This window comes from Bos grunniens, chromosome X, assembly GCF_055505025.1.
Source record: "Bos grunniens cultivar Pamir isolate PY7600 chromosome X, Bosgru_T2T1.0, whole genome shotgun sequence".
Classification (NCBI taxonomy): domain Eukaryota; kingdom Metazoa; phylum Chordata; class Mammalia; order Artiodactyla; family Bovidae; genus Bos; species Bos grunniens.
The window spans coordinates 141,451,448-141,476,019 of NC_141194.1; the positions used below are offsets into that span (position 1 = coordinate 141,451,448).

At 37.1% G+C, this 24,572-nt stretch overlaps 1 protein-coding gene across 6 annotated transcripts in view; it reads left to right on the forward strand.

Annotated features, from left to right (window-relative positions):
- Window positions 1-24,572, forward strand: part of CUL4B (cullin 4B) — a 45,824-nt gene that overhangs the window by 12,946 nt on the left and 8,306 nt on the right. Inside the window, exons 1-17 of one of the 6 annotated variants that reach the window (XM_086389697.1) lie at window positions 53-235; window positions 988-1,533; window positions 3,589-3,704; window positions 12,805-12,908; window positions 13,493-13,562; window positions 14,356-14,429; window positions 15,343-15,505; window positions 15,783-15,872; window positions 16,112-16,194; window positions 16,816-16,883; window positions 18,385-18,503; window positions 19,102-19,294; window positions 20,345-20,449; window positions 20,941-21,051; window positions 21,508-21,599; window positions 23,346-23,453; window positions 24,254-24,367. In XM_086389697.1, the coding sequence (XP_086245823.1) occupies window positions 208-235; window positions 988-1,533; window positions 3,589-3,704; window positions 12,805-12,908; window positions 13,493-13,562; window positions 14,356-14,429; window positions 15,343-15,505; window positions 15,783-15,872; window positions 16,112-16,194; window positions 16,816-16,883; window positions 18,385-18,503; window positions 19,102-19,294; window positions 20,345-20,449; window positions 20,941-21,051; window positions 21,508-21,599; window positions 23,346-23,453; window positions 24,254-24,367 (2,184 nt within the window). In that variant the 5' untranslated portion in view covers window positions 53-207. Of the gene's footprint in view, window positions 1-52; window positions 236-578; window positions 1,534-1,712; window positions 1,837-3,588; window positions 3,705-12,804; window positions 12,909-13,492; window positions 13,563-14,355; window positions 14,430-15,342; window positions 15,506-15,782; window positions 15,873-16,111; window positions 16,195-16,815; window positions 16,884-18,384; window positions 18,504-19,101; window positions 19,295-20,344; window positions 20,450-20,940; window positions 21,052-21,507; window positions 21,600-23,345; window positions 23,454-24,253; window positions 24,368-24,572 lie in introns of those variants that run through there. The other 5 variants (XM_086389693.1, XM_086389694.1, XM_086389695.1 and 2 more) reach the window with 5 other exon arrangements.

Here is a 24,572-nt window from a genome sequence, read left to right on the forward strand (position 1 = left end):
CCACCTTCCCTCCCCTGCAGACTCCTTCCCGCTCCTTCTCCCGCCACCACCCCTCCCTGCCCGCCTCGCATTCAGGAAGCTCCAATCCGGAGCTCCGAAGGTGTCTCGAAGGCCCGCCCCCTCCTTCCTTTCCCCCTTCTCTGCCCCCCCTTCTCCTCCCCCCCCCCCCAAGTCCTGCAGACCTGGGGGCTTCGGGATCTGGGCGCTATGAAAAGTGTCTGCCCAGTCACTTCCGGTAAGGGCGTTGCGGTGCGAAGCTTCCCGCGGGACCTTTTAGGAGAGGGTGGGAGTTATCGGTGGGCCGGGGGAGGAGAGTGCTGCCTAGGAAGGGGAGCTGGAGAGGGAGGGGTAGGGAGAGCGAGCGCGAGGGCAGAAGCGCGAGCGTCTCCGGCGCCTCAGTGGCCCCTTTCCCACCGCCTCCCCCTACTCCAGCTCCCCCGCCCCGCGGACGACTGCAGTGTTGCTCTCCACCCCCCCTTTCGCAGACTGACGCCGCGCCTCCTTCGGCGCCGCGTGACCGGAAGTGGCGCCATCTTTAGCCTCCTGTGCTATTGACAATAACAAGCTCCGGTTCTCTCCCCCTCCCCCCTCCCCTCAAGCACTGCATCTCCCCTCCCAGAGAGAGGGAGAAAAGGAGGAGGAGCTGCAGCCTCACAGACTTACTGAGTCGCTCCTGCAGAAAGGGGGGAGAGAGACTGAAAACCAGGGGAGGGGGACGGCACGGCCGTTTACCTGTCTGCCTCCTCATTCGCTCTCCCCCCTTGTTCTGCTCACTCCTGGTGTCAGCCTATCCTCCTTCCCAAACCCTCCCATTCCCCGGGTGGAGCCCCCCCTTCACTTTCCTTCTCGTCCTCTGTGTTTCTCCTCTCTTTATTCCCTTCCCCCTCTAGCATTGCCACCTTCTCTCCTACACGCACGCAGGCATATAAACGTAGGTTTTTGATGCTCGTCTGCCTGTTGACCCCGCTATTTTCATGTTTCCAACAGGTTTTTCTTCCCCCAATCCCTCAGCTGCTGCTGCTGCTCAAGAGGTCAGATCAGCCACTGATGGTAATACCAGCACCACTCCGCCCACCTCTGCCAAGAAGAGAAAGTTAAACAGCAGCAGCAGCAGTAGCGGCAGTAACAGTAGTAACGAGAGAGAAGACTTTGATTCCACCTCTTCCTCCTCTTCCACTCCTCCTTTACAACCCAGGGATTCGGCATCCCCTTCAACCTCGTCCTTCTCGTGCCTGGGGGTCCCAGTGACTGCTCCCAGCCACGTACCGATACAGAAGAAGCTACGTTTTGAAGAAAACCTGGAGTTTGTAGGGTTTGATGCGAAGATGGCTGAGGAATCCTCGTCCTCGTCCTCATCTTCACCAACTGCTGCAACATCTCAGCAGCAGCAACTTAAAAATAAGAGTATATTAATCTCTACTGTGGCTTCGGTGCATCACGCAAATGGCCTGGCCAAATCTTCCACCACCGTCTCTAGCTTTGCTAACAGCAAGCCTGGCTCTGCTAAGAAGTTAGTGATCAAGAACTTTAAAGGTAACCAGGGCTAAAATCCATGATCACGTACTCAGGATTTGACACTTGAGTGGTCACGTGCTCTATTTATGCTAATATGTTAAACAGTATAGAGGTGGCCTAATGTTTTATGCATAATCAATGAGGAGGAGGGAGGTCCTTTTTGGGTGGAGGGTTCATTCTCCGGGGGTGGTTAGTATCCTTCTGCTGAAGCATACACCAGGTATTTCTGTGCAGTATTTTGAGGTCTGTCTCAGCCTATTGTATCTGATCTGTTATTCTTCATAACATTGACAATCGGTATGATTGATCCGGATTTTACAGGTGAGAAATTTGTTCTCTAAAAATGTTTAATTATTTCAGGTGCATAGTGAACCTTGGCACTGCTGGGATTTTTATTTTTATCCTTCAGTAGGCCATATTATCTAGTCCCTAGAAATTCCGGTAGCAATAGTGATCTTTTCATGTTTCAAGAAGACTTTTGGTTAGATTTATAACGTTGAATACTACATTCTTGAAACTCATGGAAGCAGTAGTTGAAGAAAAGTATTTATGATCTGTGCATTTCTTTCCAAAGGTAGGGTTTGGAAGTGAAAAATACTGTATATACACAGAAGTAGTAACGCATCTATTTTTTTTTTTTTAATCACTGAAATGGGTTTTAAAGTACTGACCTGCAGCTTTTAGGAGAATTTGTTCAAGTTTTTGAGGTATGTGATTGAGAGTATTATGAATGCATTGATGCAAATATAAAATCAGCAATTTTGCATAATGTAATTGAGCTGAGTTACTTTTTAATCTATTGAGTGTGTTTCGGTTTCTCTGCCTGACTTTTTCAACACCCTAACTGGCAACTAATGGTAAAATGTTTATTAAGTGGAGAAGTCAAATGAATGAACTAAAGCAATATTGACCAGATCAGTGCCTTGTGACTAAATATTAGTATTGAGAAAATTAGATTCCCCGTGCTTGTATTTTCACCATTAGTGTAGAAATCAGGAATATGCTCTATTTTGTCTCAAGCAGAGGGTTGTTTATTTTTAACCTTTTCTTTTCCTCACTCCACTCCCACCTCCAGGCTCTCAAGTGTTGTAGTCTTTCTGATTTAATAGTAGACCTTTCTGAAGTAAATATGAATTGTAATTGACTAGTTTGTTCACTGTTCTACTTTAAACATATCAATTTAATAGCCAAGGATTTTTAAAGAGATGAGCTATGATCCTAATTGCATTTGTATACTGGTTTCAGAGATTTTGCTTGGGTTTTTGTTTCTCCCCCTCCTAAAATGGAAACACATTATTAAGGTATCTAGATGTTCTAATAAAAAAAAACAATTGCTGGTCAAGGAAGTTTAAATTAAAGCCTGGATTAAGATGTTCCTGTTCATTCTGAAAGTGCTACATAGGTTCTGGAGTTATCAGGATGTTTTGATTTTTTTTTGTATTTCATTCTGCTCATAAATGTAGTTTAAATTAAAACATGAATTAAGATGTTTCTCTCCACTTCTGTAGATGGTACATAAATATGAGAGTCAAAAAGACCTGAGTTAGAATCCCAGTTTTGCCATTGACCATCTGTGGTGACCTTGGGCAAACTTTAGTAAATGAGTCTTCCAGCGTCAGTTTCCTTAGTTGCAAAATAAGGATAATAATACCATCCTTAGGACATTATTATGAAGATTAAGATGTTTATAAAGTACTTTGTATATAGCAGGCACTCAGTATTTTAAATCTCAGGTACAAAATTCATGTTGACTTAGGTTTTACATATGATAGAATAGGATCAGGATTAGTTTTATCTGTCATTTTCAGATTTTTATCTTTTGAGGCAATTCAGACAATAGAAAAAACTCTCACCTTCAGTTTTAATAGGTGAGATAAAATGACTTACACAGTGTTCTGGCATTTGAAATTTTATTACTAAGCCTAAATATAATGGTTACTTTAATAATTAGGTATGATAATTATAAACATCACAATTAACGTTTGGAGAGCAATAATACTAGTAGTTTATGGATCCTTTTGTTAGTATATCTTGCATGTTATTCTGATTATCAACCTTTTATATATCATCTAGATAAGCCTAAATTACCAGAGAACTACACAGATGAAACATGGCAGAAGCTGAAAGAAGCAGTGGAAGCTATCCAGAATAGTACTTCGATTAAGTACAATTTAGAAGAACTCTATCAGGTATGTATACATGTGGATAACCAGATTTGGTTAGCGTAAATGGAGGTGCAGTGCATATGGAGTTTATTTTCCGAAATGGGTGCTTATGTAGATTTTTGGTTCCCTTAATTAATTATTAATGTATTATCTTGATTTAATGCATGCACTGTTTTATACACAGACCATATATTCCTGCATCAACTGTGGCTACAGTCTGATTGGTATAAATTGGGCTTATCTTGGACCCTTCTAATTAGGATTTACAGTTAGGAGTACCTTGGTATAGTAAGTTTTACCTGTAATAGAAACCTATAGCTTTGATCCCAAAGATAATTTCTGGTGACATTTTCTGTTGTGATACTAATTGCTAAGTGGTGTTACCTATAGGAAAGGCCTCAAGAAATGCCATATACTTTATTCTACCTCTTTCCTGTTAACATGCTTTTGTCATTTATTTCTCTTCTTCATGTTTGTCTTATCTCTTGGCCTACAAGACACACCTTAGCCCCAAAAATGAGCAGCAGGTTGTTCATCAACTTGGTCTAAGGTTCAGATTTGTTTCTTTTGCTTAACAAATGGATCTGTCATTGAAATGTTTAACTTAAAAATACAGTTACTGATTTAGACTTCTTGTTACCAAGATACTTTGCCCTACTGTAGTTTTGCCACAACCAATTCAAGAAGTTACTTTCCATTCTGGTGTCAACAGTTTCATATTTTTAAAAAGTGCTGCACAGTCTAATGGCTTGAGTTTTTGTATTGGTGAGTACCTTGTAAAAAATTATGTTGGTCCAGTTTATCAAAATTTGTAGTTTTCATCTATTCATTTTAGTTGTAGAAGTAGTATGGTGATGGACAAATAGTGGATCAGGAGTCAAAAGACAAAGGGATCTAGTTTTGGCTGTATTAGCTTGCGATCTTGGGCAAGGTATTAAACCTCTCTCAGCTTCTGTTTCCTCCTATGTAAACAGGGGGAAGAACTGCTGTATCTATTTCACCAAGTTGCCCATAAGACTCAAATAAGATGTTTGTGAAAAATACCATGAAGCACTATATAGAAATATCAGTTGATGTTATCGCTAGTTATTTCATAAGCCACAGTATGATTTTTTTACTTACAGTGTGTCGATTGAGATCACCAGTTTCTGTTGCTATTTAAATAAAATATATCAGTACATGCCAAACTCTCAGAATGGTGCCCCCTGCATAGTAATAATGCTGAATGGTACACACAAGTGTCAGGTAATAGTAGTAGTACTAAGGTATTACTGAGGATAAGCCCACCTCATTTGGCTGTGTTGGTACATTACACATGTGGATCCTGAGTTGTACAATAATAAAGGTAGAATTGCAGTTAGACTTGAAGCAGTTAATGTGGTCCAGTGTCTTTTCTTCATATAGTGTCTTTGATAGCCTACAAAGTAGGGTTATCTTGTTTAAGCATTATAGAAAGACTTTGTGAACTAGATAAGATAGTAGTTATTATCCCCACTCTATGAGGAAATGAAATCTCAAAGGGACTCTGCACTGGAGAGCATATTGGCAGAGCAGGGGACTTAAACTGAGATGCCCAAATTTTTAGTCCAGTGCATGCATTCCACATGCCTCTGTAGTGCAGTGTTTGAAGCAAATAAATAGTCTTACTTTAGGGGAAAAAACTCTGTCATCAGAGAAGGTAATTTTTGTTCATACATGCATGTGTATGGTGTTTCTTTGGATATGCTGGCATACAGCTTTAATGTCAGTAATGTGTTATATATTTCATGTTTATAACATTTAGTTTCTAGTTTTTTAATTTTATTTTTTAATTGGTGGAAAATTGCTTTACAGGGTCGTGTTGGTTTTTGCGGTACAGCACAAATCAGTCATAATTATATATCCATGTGTATATATACAGAAGGCCAGACAGGGCTCCCTGTATTATGTAGTAACCTCCCACTATCTGTCTGTTTTACACATGATAGTGTACGTATGTCAGTGCTACTTTCCCAATTCATCCCGCCCTCGCCTTCCCCTGCTGTGTCCACAGGTCCTTCTCTACTAGGTTCGTCCACTACCATTTTTCTAGGTTCAGTGCCTTAATATACGATGCTTATTTTTATCTTTGTGATGATTGTAGTTGCTAATGAACTCTATTTACTTTACTTTGAATATTTTTCTGCAGCTTATGAGTTAAAAACTATTTTCCCTGGTAATTTTTTTTTGGCCATGCAATGTGGTTTGTGGGATCTTAGTTCCCTGACTAGGCGTCAAACCCGCACCCCTACAGTGGAAGCATGGAGTCTTAACCCCTGGACTGCCATGGAAGTCCCTTTTCCTGATAAACTGTTTCTGTTAAATCTCTGTATGTTTCAGGAGCTCATAGCTCACATTTTTTGTGTGTTTTTCCTTTCTTATACTTCAGAATTTCTATCTGGTGTTGTTCAGTTGCATTTCTTTAGCCTAAAATCAGTTACAACTTTTCACTATTAGCATTTTTAATAATACTTTACAACTTCTGCTATAATAAATTTAAAAGCATTTGTTTCTAGCTCTTTTGTTGTTTTCCACCTTAATTTTGTAAATGTTCCTTGGGATTGTTCTCAGATTATATTGAGATGTTCAAGTTCAAAAAAGAGGATAAAAAAGTTAAATTATTTCATACCATCTGGATTTCAGGTGCTTGTTTGATTTTTTAGTGGTTGAAATGTAATTTAAAAGTACTGTCCTAAAATTGGAAAAATATAGAAATATGTAACATATCAAACAAAAGTTCTCCAGACTCCTCATTCCCCACCTCTCTCTCTATCCTTGATGTAAATACTTATTTGGCATATGTCTATGCAGAACTTTTTTCTATGAATGAAAAACCATTTTGCTTTAAAGCTTAAGCATGGAAGTCTTCCCTAGTGTAGATTGCATATACTTCCTCTTAAGTTTTTAATTTCTAGAAAAGAACTTGCTGTTCTGAGTATATTTGCAATAAGTAAATGTCATCCTTTAAAAGTGATTCAAAGTGAGACTTATCCTTCCTCCACAACCTTGAAATCCTGTAAGAGGGAGGCAGTGGTTCATGTTGTTTTGGTTTGGATATTTTTGTTTGTTTGCTTATTTGTTTTTTAATATTTATTTATTCTTCATTGTGGCATGTGAACTCTTAGTTGTGGCATATGAGATATAATTCCCTGACCAGGTATGAAATTTGGGCCCTCTGTATTGGAAACACGAAGTCTTAGCCACTGGACCACCAGGGAAATCTCTGCTTGTTTATTTTTGGTTGATGACAGATAGGAGTATGGTTAAATGCACTGACTTTTGAGTTGATCAGCCTGCCTTAGATTAGAGATCTGCAACTCACGATAACTTTGGGTCAGTTACTTCTCTAAGCCTTGGTTTTCTCATTTGCAAAACAGGGAGACTAACACTACCTGTATAGCATGGTTGTAAATAAATACTGCGAGAAAGTACTTAACTGCACAGCCTGCTATATGTCTGTGTCATCGATGATGATAATGATAATAAATAGTATTTGAGTCTTTAAAAAAAGATATCTTTATTTTGAGATTACATTGTATTATACAGCTCTAAAGCCACACATTTTTAAATTCTAAATCCACACTAGGCCAGAACAGCTGGCTGATAAATAGATTACATTCCAAAGGTACATCAGAAAACCTCATTAGCCAAACTGAAAAAATAATAGAAAAAGAGAACTGTCTAGGAACAGTGTCCCCCTGCACTTCTCAAGAATGTGTCTTGTTTTTACATGTGGTATCTTAATAGTTGAAATCTTGGTTTTAGTGTGTGACTTTTTTTACTAAGTAATATTTTAAGTAATGGGATTATTTTCCTCATATTCTCAGCCTTGCGTGAGTAGCTGTGTAGTGTTGTTGGGGGTTTTTTGGATAATTTTATTTATTTATTTGTTTTCGGCTGTGCTGGGTCTTCATTGCTGTGCCGGTATTTCTCTAGTTGGGGCGAGCAGGGGCTTCTCTCTAGTTGCAGTGCTCAGGCTTCTCATTAAGGTGGCTTCTCTTGTGGAGGACATGCTCAGTAGTTGTGGCGCATGGGCTTAGTTGCTCCATGGCGTGTGGAATATTCCTGAATCCGGGATGGAAGCTGTGTCTCCTGCTTTGGCGGGCAAATTCTTTACCACTGAGCCACCAGGGCAGCCCCTGTGTAGTGTTTTTAAATCAGCTGCCTTTTTTGGAGCTGGCTGGTTATTTCTATATGAAAGTGTTACATTTATTCTTAATATAAATGTCTAGTTCTTATCTTTGAAGATAAGTTTAGTTCCTACTTCAGATCTGATGAAAATAATTCATTAATAATGGAAACTCTGGTTTGGTTTGCTTCTTTTGAAATAAATATTAAATAACGAGCCAATTAGTGATTGTAAATGAATCAGTTAGTGATTTATTAATCTAGCGGATGGCCACAATACTAGAAAGAAATAGTGCATCCATCCAAGTGTAGTTTATTTCCCATTGTAAAATGGGTTTCTTAAGCAGTCATTGGATGTGGGAGACTAGGTAGAGTCTTAGCAGAGGTCATTATTCTGTATTGATCACTAGCTATTGTGTTCTGTAAGTTTAACTGTTGATATTTTTAAGCTTAGTCTGTCACATTACTATTACTCCTGTTTTTACTGAATTGTTAATACTATCCCTGCTATTTATCCCAATTACAAATTCTTAGTCCTTGATAACTTGTCTTGGGTGTTTTTACTGGATGTAAAAAGAAAAATAATTTAGGTTTTATTATTTGGCTTCCTTCCTGCAGTTCTCAGTTTTTGATATATTTTGATCATTTTATTTTAGCCATTTTTACTAGACATAAAAAGAGATAATTTGGGTTTTATTGCTGTATCAGTTGAAAAGTTTTGTGATGTGCTTTTTCTTTTTCTATTTAAGCATATGGTTTGAAAAATAAGCTCCAACTCATTAGATTAGCGACCAGAGTTCAGCACCCTGGAGGGAATTGAATCTTTCTTAAGTGTCTCTTGTTGCTGAATCAGAAAATTTTCTAGATTTCCTCCCTTACCATTAATTTTTGCATTCTTTATTTTTTATCCTTGTTTTAATCCTCACTTTTTTAATTCTAGTCTTCTTAACCTCATTTCCACTCTGCGTCCTAAATGAGAGCTTATGTGCCTTTGCTGTTTCTTAAATCTTGTATTCCATAAAGCATCAAATTTCAGGAACTATGGTTTTGCATTTCATTTGCTACACATTTATATTTTCTTTGGAGTTTTGTTTGTTTGTTTTTCTTCAGATAAACATGTTTCTGATGCAACTTGGAAGAGGCTGGGATTTGGAACAATAAAAGTTAAAACCTTATTAAAATGTTCTTATTTTATAGCTGACACCTGCAAAAAGGATTTAAGGCAGCATATATAACTAGTGATTGGGAGCTTAAATAAAAAGATAGGTTTATTTAAGAGTCTAATAGAATTATCTAGATTGTTTAATATAAATAGTTACCTGTGCAATGAGGTTATATTAGTAATAATTATACCAGATCAAACTTCCAAAGATTTCCAGAGTGTTTAGTGAAGTGTAAAATAATACATTTCTAAAATTCCTTTTCAAAGATCTGGAATAAAATAGTTTACCTCAAACTCCTAAGTGGTCATTTAACTCTTATTCGTATTTCTGTCCCAGCACCTAACAGGATAGAGTTCTTAGTAAACACCCGATTCTTCTTGAGTCAGTGATTGTTTACTATGTGCAAAGCTAGACAAATGCCATGGACATATAGAGATCACTTAGTCCTTGCCGCTGAGGTCTTTATATTCTAGTAGGCTCATGAAGTTAGTAGTTCATGACCAGCATTTTTTTTTTTTAAGAAGTAAAATAGAAAATATCGGAGTAGGTCACATATAGTAATGGTAAGTGCAGCTTCATGAAGATATTGTTTTGTTTACATAAATTTACTTTATGTGCAATGGATTGTGACATAAAATGTATTTCTTAACTGTGGCTTGTCAAAAACTTTTGGAAGCCACTGTTTTAGGCACACATGATTGTTCCAAACAAACCTTGCTTGAAAGTGAGTAAAGCAGAGTATTGAGATCACGGCGTGTATGGAAGATTATAAACAGACATGAGAGTAAATAATGGTAATACTGAACCTTGAATTCCATGCTAGAAAGTATGATGGTGGGAAAGATAGTGTTTTATTGGGGGAGGCAAGTACTTACATTTTTTGAATATTTTATATATTCATCTGGCTCAAAACCCAAAAAAATATTAGAGAGCATGTAGTGAAAAGTTTCACTTCCACTCCAACCTCCCTCCCCCAGCAAACAAATGTTATTAGGGGTATCATTCCAGAAATGTTTCATATGTGCAAAAACAGCTCTGTGGAGGTTTTCTCAATTTTCTTTTTTATATATATATAAATGACAGTTGACCACCATCCAGCACCACACCATTCAGTCCTTTGTATTTTTTTATACCTGTTAGGGAATTTCTCCATAACAGTACCTGAAGAGCTTGATGGAAAAGTTCTTAAAGATGGAAAATTACTGGATCTGGTCTATATGTTAAGCAGTCAAGGCTAAATTAGAGACTAGCAAGGGGTTCTGTTCCATCTTTATCTTCAAAACTCACCTTAGATCCTCCTGCCTTTGCCTTACCTTCTTTTATTGCTTCTAATAACTTAAGCCTGGTGACAGAAGATGAGATGGTTAAATGGCTTCACCAATGCAATGGATGTGAACTTGGGCAAACTCCAGGAGATGGTGAGGGACAGGGAAGCCTGGTGTGCTGCAGTCCATGGGGTTGCAAAGAATCGGACACGACTTGGTGACTGAACAACAAGGAACAATCTTAAACCACTCTCCAGCTAAGCACACGTGAAGCCGTATGCATATAATGTGCGTGCACATGCAATTAATTGCTCGGTTGTGTCCAATTGTTTGCAGCTCCATGGACTGTAGCCTGCCAGGCTCCTCTGTCCATTGAGTTCTTCAGGCAGGAGTACTGGAGCGGGTTGCCATTTCCTACTCCAGGGTATCTTCCCAACTCAGGGATCGAACCTGCATCTCTTACATCTCCTACATTGGCAGGTGGATTCTTTACCATTGCTCCACCTGGGCCCAATTCTCTGTTTCTCACTATTCCCATAAGCTCTTTATCCACGTCCCTCTGGGTCTTTGGAACTCCACCTCATTACTGCTGCTCAGCAAGCCTTTCCTGACTTTTCCCTGCCATAAAGATTGAGTTAGAGACCTCACCTCTATGTTTATCCCCATCATAGCTCCTAATAGTGTGTTGTAATTACATATCTTCTGACCGGTTTTCACTTTATGCTGTAAGCCCCTTCTGTGTGGGGGACACATTGCTAGTTATAAGTACATTAGTTTTTTGAATATTATATTCACCTGGTTTAGAGCCCAGGTACAAGAACATACAGGTACATGAGCCCATGGTGTGGTCTCTTTCTGTCATTAAGGAGAGTTGGGGGCCAGCTCTCCTTAAAAGATAGAGTGTTGATTCAGTGACAAGTCAGTATGGTATGATTGTTGATAGTGCCATACGAGTCATTGGTAGCTGAGACAGTTAAGGAAAGCTTATTGGAAGAAGTGGAACCTAGCTGAGTAGTAAGGGAATGTGGTATCCCGTATGAGAAGATAAATAGGTGGGATGAGAACTAATGTATGGAAGAAGGTATCACAGCAGAAGGGAATGGTAGAGGTAGGACTTGGAGAAGTACTTGAAGTGGGAAATGTGAAGAAGATTCAGTACAAAGACAATTTAAGCAGGGAAACAAGAAATGCTGAGAAAATCATTCAAAAGGAACACCAAGATACAATAAGAAGACTACTAAAGGAGGAAGAGAGAGAGTCCATAGGGGCACATTGTGAACCAGTCAGGCACATGAAATAAACGCACTCTTAGACATTTGTGGCCTGACCCAAGGCCCCGTCGTAAGTGGTGGCCAGCAGGAACTTAGCTTCCTTATTCCTCTTGAGCTGCTGGATCTAAGTGGTCTGCTACTTCCTGGTAAGGTGTAGCACCTTTCCTCCTTTGGTATAAGTGCTTTCATTTAAGCTTTCTTTTCATTTATGAGTTTATTTGCTGGACCTGCATGCTGGGAATATGACTTCCAACTACGTATTTATAAAATTCCAATCCAACCAACAGGACTTGGATGGTCCCTTAGAGTCAATTTTAATGAAAATTTTGCCTTCTGTTATGGTAAGAAAGAAATCCTGGTGTTAAGTATTTAAGTCTTTACTAGTTGGAATTATAGATTATTTCAGAGTTCTACCATGCCTGTTGTATTAAATTTGAAAGTCTTTTGATACACCTAAGAAGAAATTCAGTGAAATCTCAGTTTTGTCCTTTTGGGATCTGACTATAAAAGACCAATCCAACAATTGAGAAGAAATAAAAATTCAGTATTTCTTTAGTAATTAATATTTATTCCATTGTGCAAAATTTAAAACATCTTTATTTAAATATTCTTAAGCTGCAATGTTGGAGACAAACCCTTGTATAATTATTTCATTCTTATAATACTGCTTGCAACAAATTCTGCATTACTCTGTTCAGGAAAACCAAAGAAAGTATAAATAAATTTAAATTAAGTGGTAGTTGGACTGCCCAGTGAAAGTGAAAGTCACTCAGTCGTGTCCAACTCCTTGCAACCCCATGGACTATACAATCCATGGAATTCCCTAGGCCAGAATACTGGAGTAGGTAGCCTTTCCCTTCTCCCAAACCCATTTAATAAACAATTGGTGAAATTATTTCTCAAACTCAAAATGGAATTCTGCTTATGAAAACAATTAACATTTTTATGAATAAGACAGAATTTATATGTAGCAGTTGTTATAAATTCAGTGTCTTTACAAGTGGAGAATTTAGCTTGATTCCCCCCATACTTAAACTGTACGGCCAGAATAAACAGATTTGGGGAGGGGTGGTATACTGCACTGGTTATGAAAAAAGTTCACTAATTGCACTGATATTTGGTTGTTTTACCTTGTGTTTTAAATGGATGAATAATCCTTTTTAATAAGTTGACATGGTAGAAATAACAAGTAATAGGAATTAGATGTAAATAATCAAGAAATATATATACACAGACACACACATTCACTCCTTAAGAAAGTATGTGTTTAATTTTGCAGGCTGTGGAAAATCTCTGTTCTTACAAGATTTCTGCGAACTTGTACAAACAGCTGAGACAGATTTGTGAAGATCACATCAAAGCACAGATTCATCAGTTCAGAGAATATCCTTTTAAAAACAAAAAAGTTTTTTTTTGTTTTATTGTATTTTCATCTTTTCTTCCCTCCGTCCCTCACTTTTTAAACCAGCTTAAAATGGAAAGCCTATGTTTTGTAGATTTGTTGTTTTTTGTTCATTTTGCCTCTAGGGAAACAAAAAAGCAAAATTTCACTTTTTACCTCTAATTAGGGTCCAAATCTACATTGTACCACTAATGTAAATAAAATTTCTTTATGTCTTTACTCTTATTGTCCTAACAAATTTCCATTTGAGGAAAGATAATCAGGAAATAATAAGCTGAAAACACAATGGCTCAATTATATCTAAGACTTGCTTTTTGTTGTTTTGTTTTGACCTTGTGGCACGTGGGTTCTTCCTTCCCAACCATAGATTGATCAAACCCACGGCCCCTGGAGTGAAAGCAGTCTTAACCTATAGTTAAATAGGTTAATAGATAAATAGTCTATAAGTACTATTTAGTTTCATTTAGTATGTAGGGCTTTCCATATTTAAGACAAATGTGCTCTTAAACATTGCATGTATTACTTGTCCTAAGCATTTTTAAAATATCCTTAACGTGTATCTCACAGACTCTTTGGATAGTGTTCTTTTTCTCAAGAAGATTGATAGATGTTGGCAGAACCATTGTAGACAGATGGTAAGATGGAAAAAAGCATTACATTTCAGTTAAATATTGTAGTTAAAATAAGTTTCTTCAAATACAAGAATATTAGTTTTAAAAGTTTTGCAATAGGGGGACTTAAAACTAATTTTGGTTGAGTTTTCTACTTAAAATGTAAAGTTATGGGTAAACCAGTATTTTAGAATGACTTATACCTTAGAATCATTTTTATTTTTGTAGCACTATAAATAAGTGTTACATTTTGTGTCTTAATGGCTATCCCACCTGTTATTTGGTTACCTAGCAAAGTGCCTGCTGGTCCTGCACTTTAGCTTATTCACATCACAACCTTTCCTTTTTCCCAATCTGGTATTATTTTAAACCTTATATTCTGCAAGTTCAAAATCTTAAAATCCATCCCACACACCCAAAATCCCACGTATACAATTGTAAGACAGTTTCACCCTGAGAACTGTTGCTGAGGAAAAATTATATGCCCCTTGATTCTGTTTTGATTTTTAGTTAATTTTCAAGTTGCAGAGAAGTCATAGACCATTTTAAGTGTCTTTTTTTTTCCTACAAACTACAGCAAGAGTTAAAATTTGTCATAGACCATTTTAAGTGTCTTTTTTGTCCTAGAAACTACAGCAAGAGTTAAAATTTATTAATAGTTTAATTAAAAATGGTATGGGCATATTCTCAGATGTGTTAATCTGTATGTTTGATCCTAGTAGTCTAGTATATATACAAGTAAACCGTGCAGTCTTATTTTATAAAATATTTCAGCTTCACAACATATTAAAAATTGATTTCTTTTTTTCATTGACAGATCATGATCAGGAGCATTTTTTTGTTTCTGGATAGGACTTATGTTCTTCAGAATTCAATGCTACCATCCATTTGGTAAGGATGCAAGAAAAAAAATTATGAAAAGATTTGTTAACAAATCATAGTCAAATCTTAATTACACTAATAGAAGAGAGTAAGTAATACAGGGAATAGTCTAAAAACTCACATTTAGCTTCTAGACTTGTATTTATAGCAGTTTTACCTTCTTCTTTATGAAGAAGTTTTTTTGTTAGCCGAAAGGATTGAAGTTTGCTCTGGACTGTTTGAATATGCATCATTTTGTTGCCGATCAAGAGTTCACTCATTATCTTTTAACATTATTAGGGAAAATTCCATGTATACACAAAAATAGAAGAGTATAATGAGCTGTTGCCCCCACCATGTGCCTAGCGTTTACCTACAGCAATTATCAGAATTCACTGATTTTTGAGTACTGAAGGCAGATGACAAATGAGCAATTAAGCCTTCATTACGAGTACAGTGAAGACCATTTTATAGCTTTGAACTAATTTTCTCTCTTGATTTGACCAAGGAAGAAATCCACCAAAGGAAATAAATCAATAAAACTTAGTTATAGAGGAAGATGGGAATTTAGCTTCAGTTCTCATTAAAGACAATGAGTTTCCTGTATGCTTTAATCTAATAATATTATTTAAAATTAAATATGTGGGTTTTGTACTTTTACAGTTGTTGCTTCAAAGCCTGGAACCCTAATTAACATGTGGTGAGGGACTTCCCTGGTGGTCCAGTGGCTAAGACTCTGCGCTCCCAATGCAGGGGACCTGGGTTTGATCCCTGGACAAGGAGCTAGATCCCACATGCAGCAACTAAGACCCAGTGCAGCCAAATTAAAATAAATAAATGATTAAAAAACAAAACAAAACATGTGGTGAGAAGTCAAGCAAGCTTCTCCAGAAGTGGTATTGTTTTAAATTAATTTAGATTTTGTGTATTTTTTTTATTTTAGGGACATGGGACTGGAGTTATTTAGGGCTCATATTATAAGTGATCAGAAAGTCCAGAATAAGACAATTGATGGCATTCTTCTTTTGATTGAGAGGGAGAGGAATGGTGAAGCAATCGATAGAAGTTTACTCCGAAGCCTTCTAAGCATGCTCTCTGATTTGCAAGTAAGTTAACTACTTCACTTACTACAGAACTGGTTGCTATACCTAGTCTGATGTTTAAAAAACAAACACAGAATTTCCTGGCGGTCCAGTTGTTAGAACTCCATGCTCTCACTGCTGAGGGGCCTGGGTTCAATCCCTGTTCAGGGAACCAAGATCCCACAAACCCCGTGGTGTGGCCAAAAAAACTTTAAAAAAGCCAGACTCATAATGCTATTCACATAGAGGGCATTCAGTAAACATTTATTGAATAATTGAGCTTCTTTGTTACCCCTCCCAGATTTATCAGGATTCTTTTGAACAACGATTTTTGGAAGAAACTAACCGACTGTACGCAGCTGAAGGCCAAAAATTAATGCAGGAAAGAGAGGTATTTAAAAATCATGATGAATAAATCCACTGTGTCTCATAATAGTCCCTACTTTATAGAACGTAAGCTGCCCTTTCATTTATCTTCCAGATGTTATGCTGCTATAATTTTACATGTGATTTTATATATGATTCAACCCTGTCACATTTGACAGGGCTACTCCCAGGATCTTTTGGACTTGACATTTACTAAATGATTTATGGGGAGGAAAACAATATATGAAAAACTTATCTTTATAGGTTCCTGAATACCTTCACCATGTTAATAAACGTCTAGAAGAAGAAGCAGACAGACTTATTACTTACTTAGATCAGACCACCCAGTAAGTATTACACGCTCAGCCTAATAGCCTTAAACCTGTGCTGTGGAATCACTTAAGGCACTTTGGGCATCCCCAAGTGTTAGTAAGTATTTTCAGGTAAAACTTGAGACTTTAACAGTTGTTTTCATAATGCAAACTTCAGGTTGTTATTTTCCCTGCTTAATTAGTTTAGTCAAGGGTTTGATTATTGGTTGTCCATATGTGTTTAGCATGTAATTAAAGAATAGTATTAGAAGCTAATGTGATCTTTGAAATCTTCAGGCTGATTAAAATTCAGCGAGTGTCCATAGGAGAAAGTATTTCTCTGCTTTCCTAAATATTACCAGCCAAGGAATTCCTATAAGCAGATAGATAAATACTTCCTAGTAAAAGCAGAGACGTTTAGGAAAAGCCAGCCATGGCAAGACCTTTTAAATATTTATTTTGTGATATACCAAAATTCTGAAATACACAGTGTTTTCCTTCTAGGCATAAAGTAGAGTAACTCTGAGCACAATAAATTTATACAGAAGAGTAGGAATATTGAAATAAAGTGAGCTAGTTAAATTTTTTATCCCCCAAGAGAGACTAAATTTTCAGCAAAATCAAATGTCTAGTTCTAAACTTTTTTTTTCCTTATAGGAAGTCATTAATTGCTACTGTGGAAAAACAACTTCTAGGAGAACACTTAACAGCGATTCTTCAGAAGGGTAATTGGCAATTTACAAATAAGAGATTACTTTTAAAATAGTAGCAAATAAGTTGAAACATTTTTAAAGCTTGCCTTTTTAAAGGTTTGATAGCAGATTACTGCATTCCTGAGGTAGGACACAAGGCTTTGTCCCTATTCATCACAGTAAACTTTCAGGAGGTGCCTCTTTCCTTAACTTTAAAGATACAAGAAGTGAGATGAGAGGAGTCTTAACCAACTCCAGTAAAGAAACAGTAGGAATTTGGGGATTCTTAATTTAATTTTTAAGGAATAATAATAAGGAAATAGTAAATATTAAGTATTTAATATTAAATTAAGTATATAAATATTAAGTATATTAAATATTAAATAATAAGGAAATGCATTCCTTTTTGCACTAAAGTGTTTTGTTTCTAGCATATAAAACCAAGCATTTCTATTAATCCTAAGTGATATATGAGTATACCCTGAATTTTACTTTAACAGTGTTACAAATAGGCAAAAGTCTTACCTTTCTCTCTAGCCATCTTTTGTATAAAATATCTTAGAACTTTAATGCAGTTATACTTTTATTTCATTCTGAAAATCAAATACTTTAGGACTTCATTTAAACTTGGCCTGCTACTGCTAAGTCACTTCAGTCGTGTCCGACTCTGTGCAACCCCATAGACAGCAGCCCACCAGGCTCCCCCGTCCCTGGGATTCTCCAGGCAAGAACACTGGAGCGGGTTGCCATTTCCTTCTCCAGTGCATGAAAGTGAAAAGTGAAAGTGAAGTCACTCTGTTGTGTCCGACTCTTAGTGACCCCATGGGCTGCAGCCTACTAGGCTCCTCCGCCCATGGGGTTTTCCAGGCAAGAGTACTGGAGTGGGGTGCCAGTGCCTTTTTTATATACTTATCCAATACTTATATACTTTTTATATACTTATCCAGGCCTTATCCAATACTCTGAAATATAACTGTGTACAGTAATGCAAATATAATATGGCTGTTGCACATACAAGGTATTTGTAACATGTATTTGAAAGTGAAGTGAAAGTCACTCAGTCATGTCTGACTCTTTGCAACCCCCTGGACTATACAGTCCATGGAATTCTCCAGGCCAGAATACTGGAGTGGGTAGCCTTTCCCTTCTCCAGGGGATCTTCCCAACCCAGGGATCAAACCTGGGTCTCCTGCATTGCAGGCGGATTTTTTACCATCTGAGCCACAAGGGAAGCCCAAGAATACCATATTTACTCAGACCAATTTTTATAAGTTGGTTTATACATGTGATCTACTATGTTAAATGGTACAGACCATTATATAATTTTTGTTTTTATATAAGTTCCCTATATTTAGTTTTCACTTGGAAAGGTAATTATCTCTTTGAGTTTAATTCAAAGCACATCTCTATATTAAAATTCACAGACTAGTCATAGTTCAAACCAGTATCAGAATAATTTTAACTTCTTTTTCATTAAAATACCTGACATTTTTCTTCACTTTTTTTTTTAAATACCAAATGTTTCAAAAATCAGGTTTAAATAACCTCCTTGATGAAAACCGAATTCAAGATTTATCTCTCCTGTATCAGCTCTTCAGTAGAGTTCGAGGTGGCGTTCAGGTTCTCTTACAACAATGGATTGAATACATTAAGGTATTAACCATTTTTTTTCCTCTGATGGCTTATAATCTGTACACCTAGAGTACATATGAATGTTTTCTTATTTGTTAGATCCTTTTGTTTTTCAAGTAATGGGAGTTTTGAGAGCAGTCAACCTGAGAATGATAGCCATGTGGCTAATTAACAATAAAACAGTTCTCTTCTTGATGTCTGATGTGATTTCTACCTCCAATAATTATAGTAGTGAATGTGGAAAAAGGAATAGGACTTTTTTAGGATCCAAATTTCTTGCCTTTGATCTTACGCTGAAGGCATATTGCCATTTTTTAAAAATTCAAGCTGACTTTAAAAGTGGGAAAAAAAACCCTAGAAACTTCTACAATAAAACCCCATTATGATATTTTGTACCCAGTGGCTGTTCCTTACCTTGTGATTATAGATGAGTGTCATCAGTCTGGATGTTTTATCACTTTATCTTTTCTTTTCTTGATTTCAGAACCTGCTTTATTTTATTTAATTTTTTGAAATTTTAAAGTATGTGGGTATGTGTATATACTTAAAATATGATTTGGGGGATTGTTTTCATTGCAGATAATTAAATTCTAGTAAAAACACATTTTTGTTTTTTTAGGCATTTGGTAGCACTATTGTAATTAATCCTGAAAAGGATAAAACCATGGTTCAAGAATTGCTGGATTTTAAAGATAAGGTTGACCATATAATTGATATCTGTTTCCTGAAGAATGAAAAATTTATCAATGCTATGAAAGAAGCATTTGAAACATTCATTAACAAAAGACCAAACAAGCCTGCTGAACTTATAGGTATTTTTCCAGTCCCTTTTCCCATTTAATGTTCTTCTTTCATAAGGCTTTGTATATTAACATCTTTGTGCCATGTCTTTCAATAACAATGAAATTTATTTCTAGTTGCTTAGTTGGTGGTTTCTAAGAAGCCAGATGCAAGGAGTAGTCCTTCATGCTAAAGAATATCTCAAAGCCCACATTATCAAACATGGTCTTTCTTTGTAAGACAGTACATCGAACCCTGTTTTCTTTTTATATATAAAAAGCTTGATAGCTGTTTTACAAGCCTAGAGCAATTTAGCGGTGGGACAGGGTACTTTTTCTAGAGGCCCACACACAGGAAAGGCTAGCACAAAATTACAGTTGCCAGTGAGAAAGAATGTTCAGGATGAAAATAAACCTAGGAATCTGGGTCTATTTAGAATGTGGTGTACTGCAGTTCTTCTCAGGTTTCCTCACCTGGGTCAGAGGAGGAGGTACCTGAGAAGATCCTTCACTAAAAGGATGAAATTTTGTTGGTTTACTATTTACCCTTAAATTTTTTGCAATTTTTGCCTCCTCTCTGTAATGTATCTGATTTGTTTCAGTAGAAAAGTAGTATTTCAGATTGCCTAGCATCAGTGTAAAATGAACATTCCAGAAGATATGCCATGTCTTTCAGTGACTTTGACTCCCTGCACAAGGCTGTAAACACGTCCACCACCATCCCCCCACCAGAGTTTCCTTATCCCATCAGTATGGTAGAAAGTACATTAGGTCTGGAGCCAGAAGACTTGGGTTTGAGTTGAAGCTCTTATATTTTTTAACTCTGTGACACTGAACAAGTCGCTTGATCTCCCTGACTTTGGCAACTTTTTTTTTTTAATATAAATTTATTTTAGTTGGAGGTTAATTACTTTACAATATTGAAACATGTATAATATCATATATGGAAACTTTTAAAAAATGCATGTGTACATGTAAAACATTGAAATACTCAGTATATCATACTCCTGTTTGGTATTTATAGTGACCAGTACCTCATGGGTACTGATGATCACTGAACAACAAACTTTTCCCCCATTTTAGCGAAGTATGTGGATTCAAAGCTTCGTGCAGGCAACAAAGAAGCTACTGATGAAGAACTTGAAAAAATGTTGGATAAGATTATGATTATATTTAGATTTATATATGGTACGTATTTTTTGTTTTAATATTGTTCTTTTAAAACAAAGCACTCAACAGAGAAACTGGCGAGTAAAATCAACCTATAAGGTATATTTACTTGTGGGTTAAATACTTAAAATTCTATTAAATTCCTTGCATTTAATTTATTGGGGTACTTGAGGAATGTTGCTTAATTGCCTTGTGCTCCGACTTTTCCACTATTAAGAGTCTTGAATTTTGCTCCTTATTTTAATCTCAGGAGTATTGATGCTAAAATTACTAGTCAACTAAAGCTTTTCTAAAGAAAAGTAAATTCAGTCTTAATTCTTTACAGCAAAGAAGTCTTGAAATGTCTGGCACAAAAATCTACCTCTAATGTTTCTTGTATTTAGCAAACTTGGATAAAACGTGTACATTTAAATGACTTGGGTTAATGGTGTGATTTATTAAGCACTTTGAGTAAATTGTGTCAAAACCTTATATTGGAATATAAGAGTTGTGTTTTATTACTTACATAGGTAAGGATGTTTTTGAGGCCTTCTATAAGAAAGATTTAGCCAAGCGCCTTTTAGTTGGGAAAAGTGCATCTGTAGATGCTGAAAAATCAATGCTGTCCAAACTTAAACATGGTATGTTTGTCATTCTCCTGGTCCTTTTCTTCTTTAATTTCTGAGAGAAAATATTAGCTTAATTTCTACTCTTTCAGTCAGTTGCCTCTTTTGTCAGTCGTTGTAAGTTCATATGATTAAAAACGTAAATTAAGTAAGCTCATGAGGTTTCCAACCTATTTACATATGGAGAGCTGTCGTGATTTTTTAAAAAATAAAACATTGTTCTTGTTTTTATCATTTGTATAAAATTTCCCATTTATCTTGTGCCTAAAAAGTAGATAAAGTTACTACAGGATTAAGATTTGACTCTGATTTAGTGGGGCATACACTTTGGGGTAAGGCTTTTTTTATTCTTATGAATACTTACAGACCATATTTCATCCTAAAGTATGTTTTACATTTCATGTTTTCAATTCTAAATTCTTTGTTTTTAACCACTTTAAAATATTGTAAATGTACAAACATCTTTACTAGAATGTGGAGCTGCTTTCACCAGCAAACTTGAAGGAATGTTTAAAGACATGGAACTTTCTAAAGACATCATGATTCAGTTCAAACAGGTAAAAGTGAGTTAAACTCTTAATTCCTCCAACTTAAATGTATTTAGTTATCTTCTTATTTTGGTTTGTACTGAAGAGGATAAGTAGAAACTTGTATTTGTTATATATACTTCATAGCAACTTAGATGATAGTCATGGTAGAAGAAAATAATCACCAATGAAATGTAAGTATATTTGACCTACTTCAAAATGTATTCTCAATATACTCCCAAAATAACACAAAAATAGAGATGAAATGTATTGAGCAGAAGAAGTCAGGACAGGAAAGGCTGTAGCTAGTGAAAACAGGGCTTCTAGCATCTTTTGATGTATCAAAAGATGAGTCTGTAGACAAATAGATGGAAGGATGAGTGAGCGAACGGGACATGAGGAAAGATAAGTAGATGGATGGAGGAACCAGTGGATGGAAAACAAGGTTAATGATAGACAAAAGGTGAGTGGATGGGATGGTTTGTGAAAGGGTAGATAGGTTGGTGAATGGTTGCTAAACACCAGTGACTGGCATGTGTTGGTGGGATTTGCCTTTTTCCTTTGTGGAATAGGAGTGTGGTCTGTTGCTAGGAAAGAGGTAGAGGGAATAGGATGAGTTTGGAATAATTGATGAGTTTGGAAAAGAAATAGGGGAGGGCTTATTACGCATATGTAGAAGACTGAAACATGGAGAAGGAAATGGTAGCCCACTCCAGTACTCTTGCCTGGAAAATCCCATGGACAGAGGAGCCTGGTAGGCTGCAGTCCATGGGGTCGCGAAGAGTCGGACATGACTGAGCGACTTCACTTTCACTTTTCACTTTCATGCGTTGGAGAAGGAAATGGCAGCCCACTCCAGTGTTCTTGCCTGGACAATCCCAGGGATGGGGGAGCCTGGTGGGCTGCCGTCTATGGGGTCACACAGAGTCGGACACGACTGAAGTGACTTAGCAGCAGCAGCAGCAGCATCTAACCACTGGTGGTGAGTTGCAAGTTCAGAGCTAGTGATGGAGATGGAAGAGGTGATAGAGTGGTTGTATAAGGCCTTTGGGGACCTTGGGAATGAAATGGTAGATCTATATATTTCGCAGATGTTGGTAGAAGCTAGTTTTGAAACATTTAAGATTATAGGTAATAGTGATAGCAAGATAGATTTTCCTCTCCTAGGGTTTTAACAGTGATTTCTTTACCACTATGTTGCTGTGATGGGAGATGAGGGTGGAAGACTCGAGAAAGATCAGGGTTAGTAGGATCATGGGTCCTGTAGTAGCTACAGAATAGGGTCTACCTGCTTTGCCCTCTCCCCTTCTTCTTCCTTCCCCATTTCAGGTCACTCCCTGCAAACACACAGTGGAACAAGTGAAAAACCAGACACTTGGGCTGGCTGGTGGGGTGAGGAATGGGGGGTTGCTGCCAGGTTTTCCAAGCCATGTAGGGGTCTCCAAAACTGGATACTGCAGGTGGTATGGGGAAAAGAATGAAGAAGAAATCCTGTAACAGCCCAGTCATATGTGAGAAATTATTTCAGTTGTTAATGCCTCTGAAGGAGTCACCTGATCCTTGTGTACATTGTAGCAAAATGTTACCTGGTGTATTTCTCTGGCACTTCTAATATAGGCTTCATTTATAGTCCTTTTAATAGTTTTGCCTTTTATTTTAAAGATGGTCAGTATCACCTGTAGTTTTGTAGTGAGGAACTTCTTGAATGGGTCATTTTTATGGTATGGAATGTATGCATTTTTATTTTTTAAGATCTCAGTGTGTGTGTTGATCTTATTGTAGTATATGCAGAACCAGAATGTACCTGGGAATATTGAATTAACTGTGAATATCCTGACAATGGGTTACTGGCCAACATATGTGCCTATGGAAGTTCATTTACCACCAGAGGTAAGAGTTGTTTTAAAAGTTTGTGTAAACACAGCCACACCAAATGTCAACTGTTTTTAATGTTTTATTCTTTTATTTATATTACTCTTGTATCATTAGAGCACAGGTTAAGATGCCAGTTCCTTAGTTTGGGGCCAGTGTCCTTGACTCTTCTTTCAGTTCCCCAGATTGTATTAGTACCCATCACTGCCCAACTCTCAAAAATTCTTGATGGTATATTACCTGGGCCAGAGGGTGGGATTGCTGAGTGATGGATACTTGAGTAAATCCCTCATTAAGAGAGAAAATGTGGAAACAAGAACAGGCCTAAGGCAACACTTTGAAAAAGGCTCACAATTGGTAGGTGGTAGGAAGAGGTAACCTAAGAAGGAAACCAATGAAGAAACACTAGCGAGATAAAGGAACCAGCAAGGTCCAGAGGCACAAAAAGCATTGGAGATGAATGTTTCAGAAGAGGGGATGGGACTTCCCTGGTGGTCCAGTGGCTAAGACTCCCGGCTCCCAATGCAGGGGGCCCAGGTTCGATCCCTGGTCAGGGACTATATACCATATACTGCAACTAAGTTTATAAATAAATATTTTTTAAAAAGGAGAGGATGATAAAATGTTGCAGACAGATCAGAGAGGGTAAATCTGATAAATGCTATTAAATTTGGTGGTTATTACCTTACATCAAAGTGATCAGTGGCCCTATTGGGTATAGTCTTTAAAACTTCCATACATTTTTACACATGTAAATATAAAAAAATAGTGAATGTGATACTGGACACAGAGCTTAAATAAAGCATTATTTGTTGTAGATGGTAAAACTTCAGGAGATTTTCAAGACATTTTACCTTGGCAAACATAGTGGCAGGAAACTTCAATGGCAATCAACTCTAGGGCACTGCGTACTAAAGGCAGAGTTTAAAGAGGTAAGTAGATATTCCCCCAACTTAGTTTTCATCTTCATCTTTGATACTGAGATCATCCCTCTTAACTTGAAGGTTTTTAAGGTGTTTTATAACTTTGTCTTATATATGCGCATGACATAGTGATAGCGTGTCACAGCTCTGTGTATATGATTGTGGTCTTTTCCACATTTGATTGGGCTCTGCTGCACCTGTGGATGCAAAATTC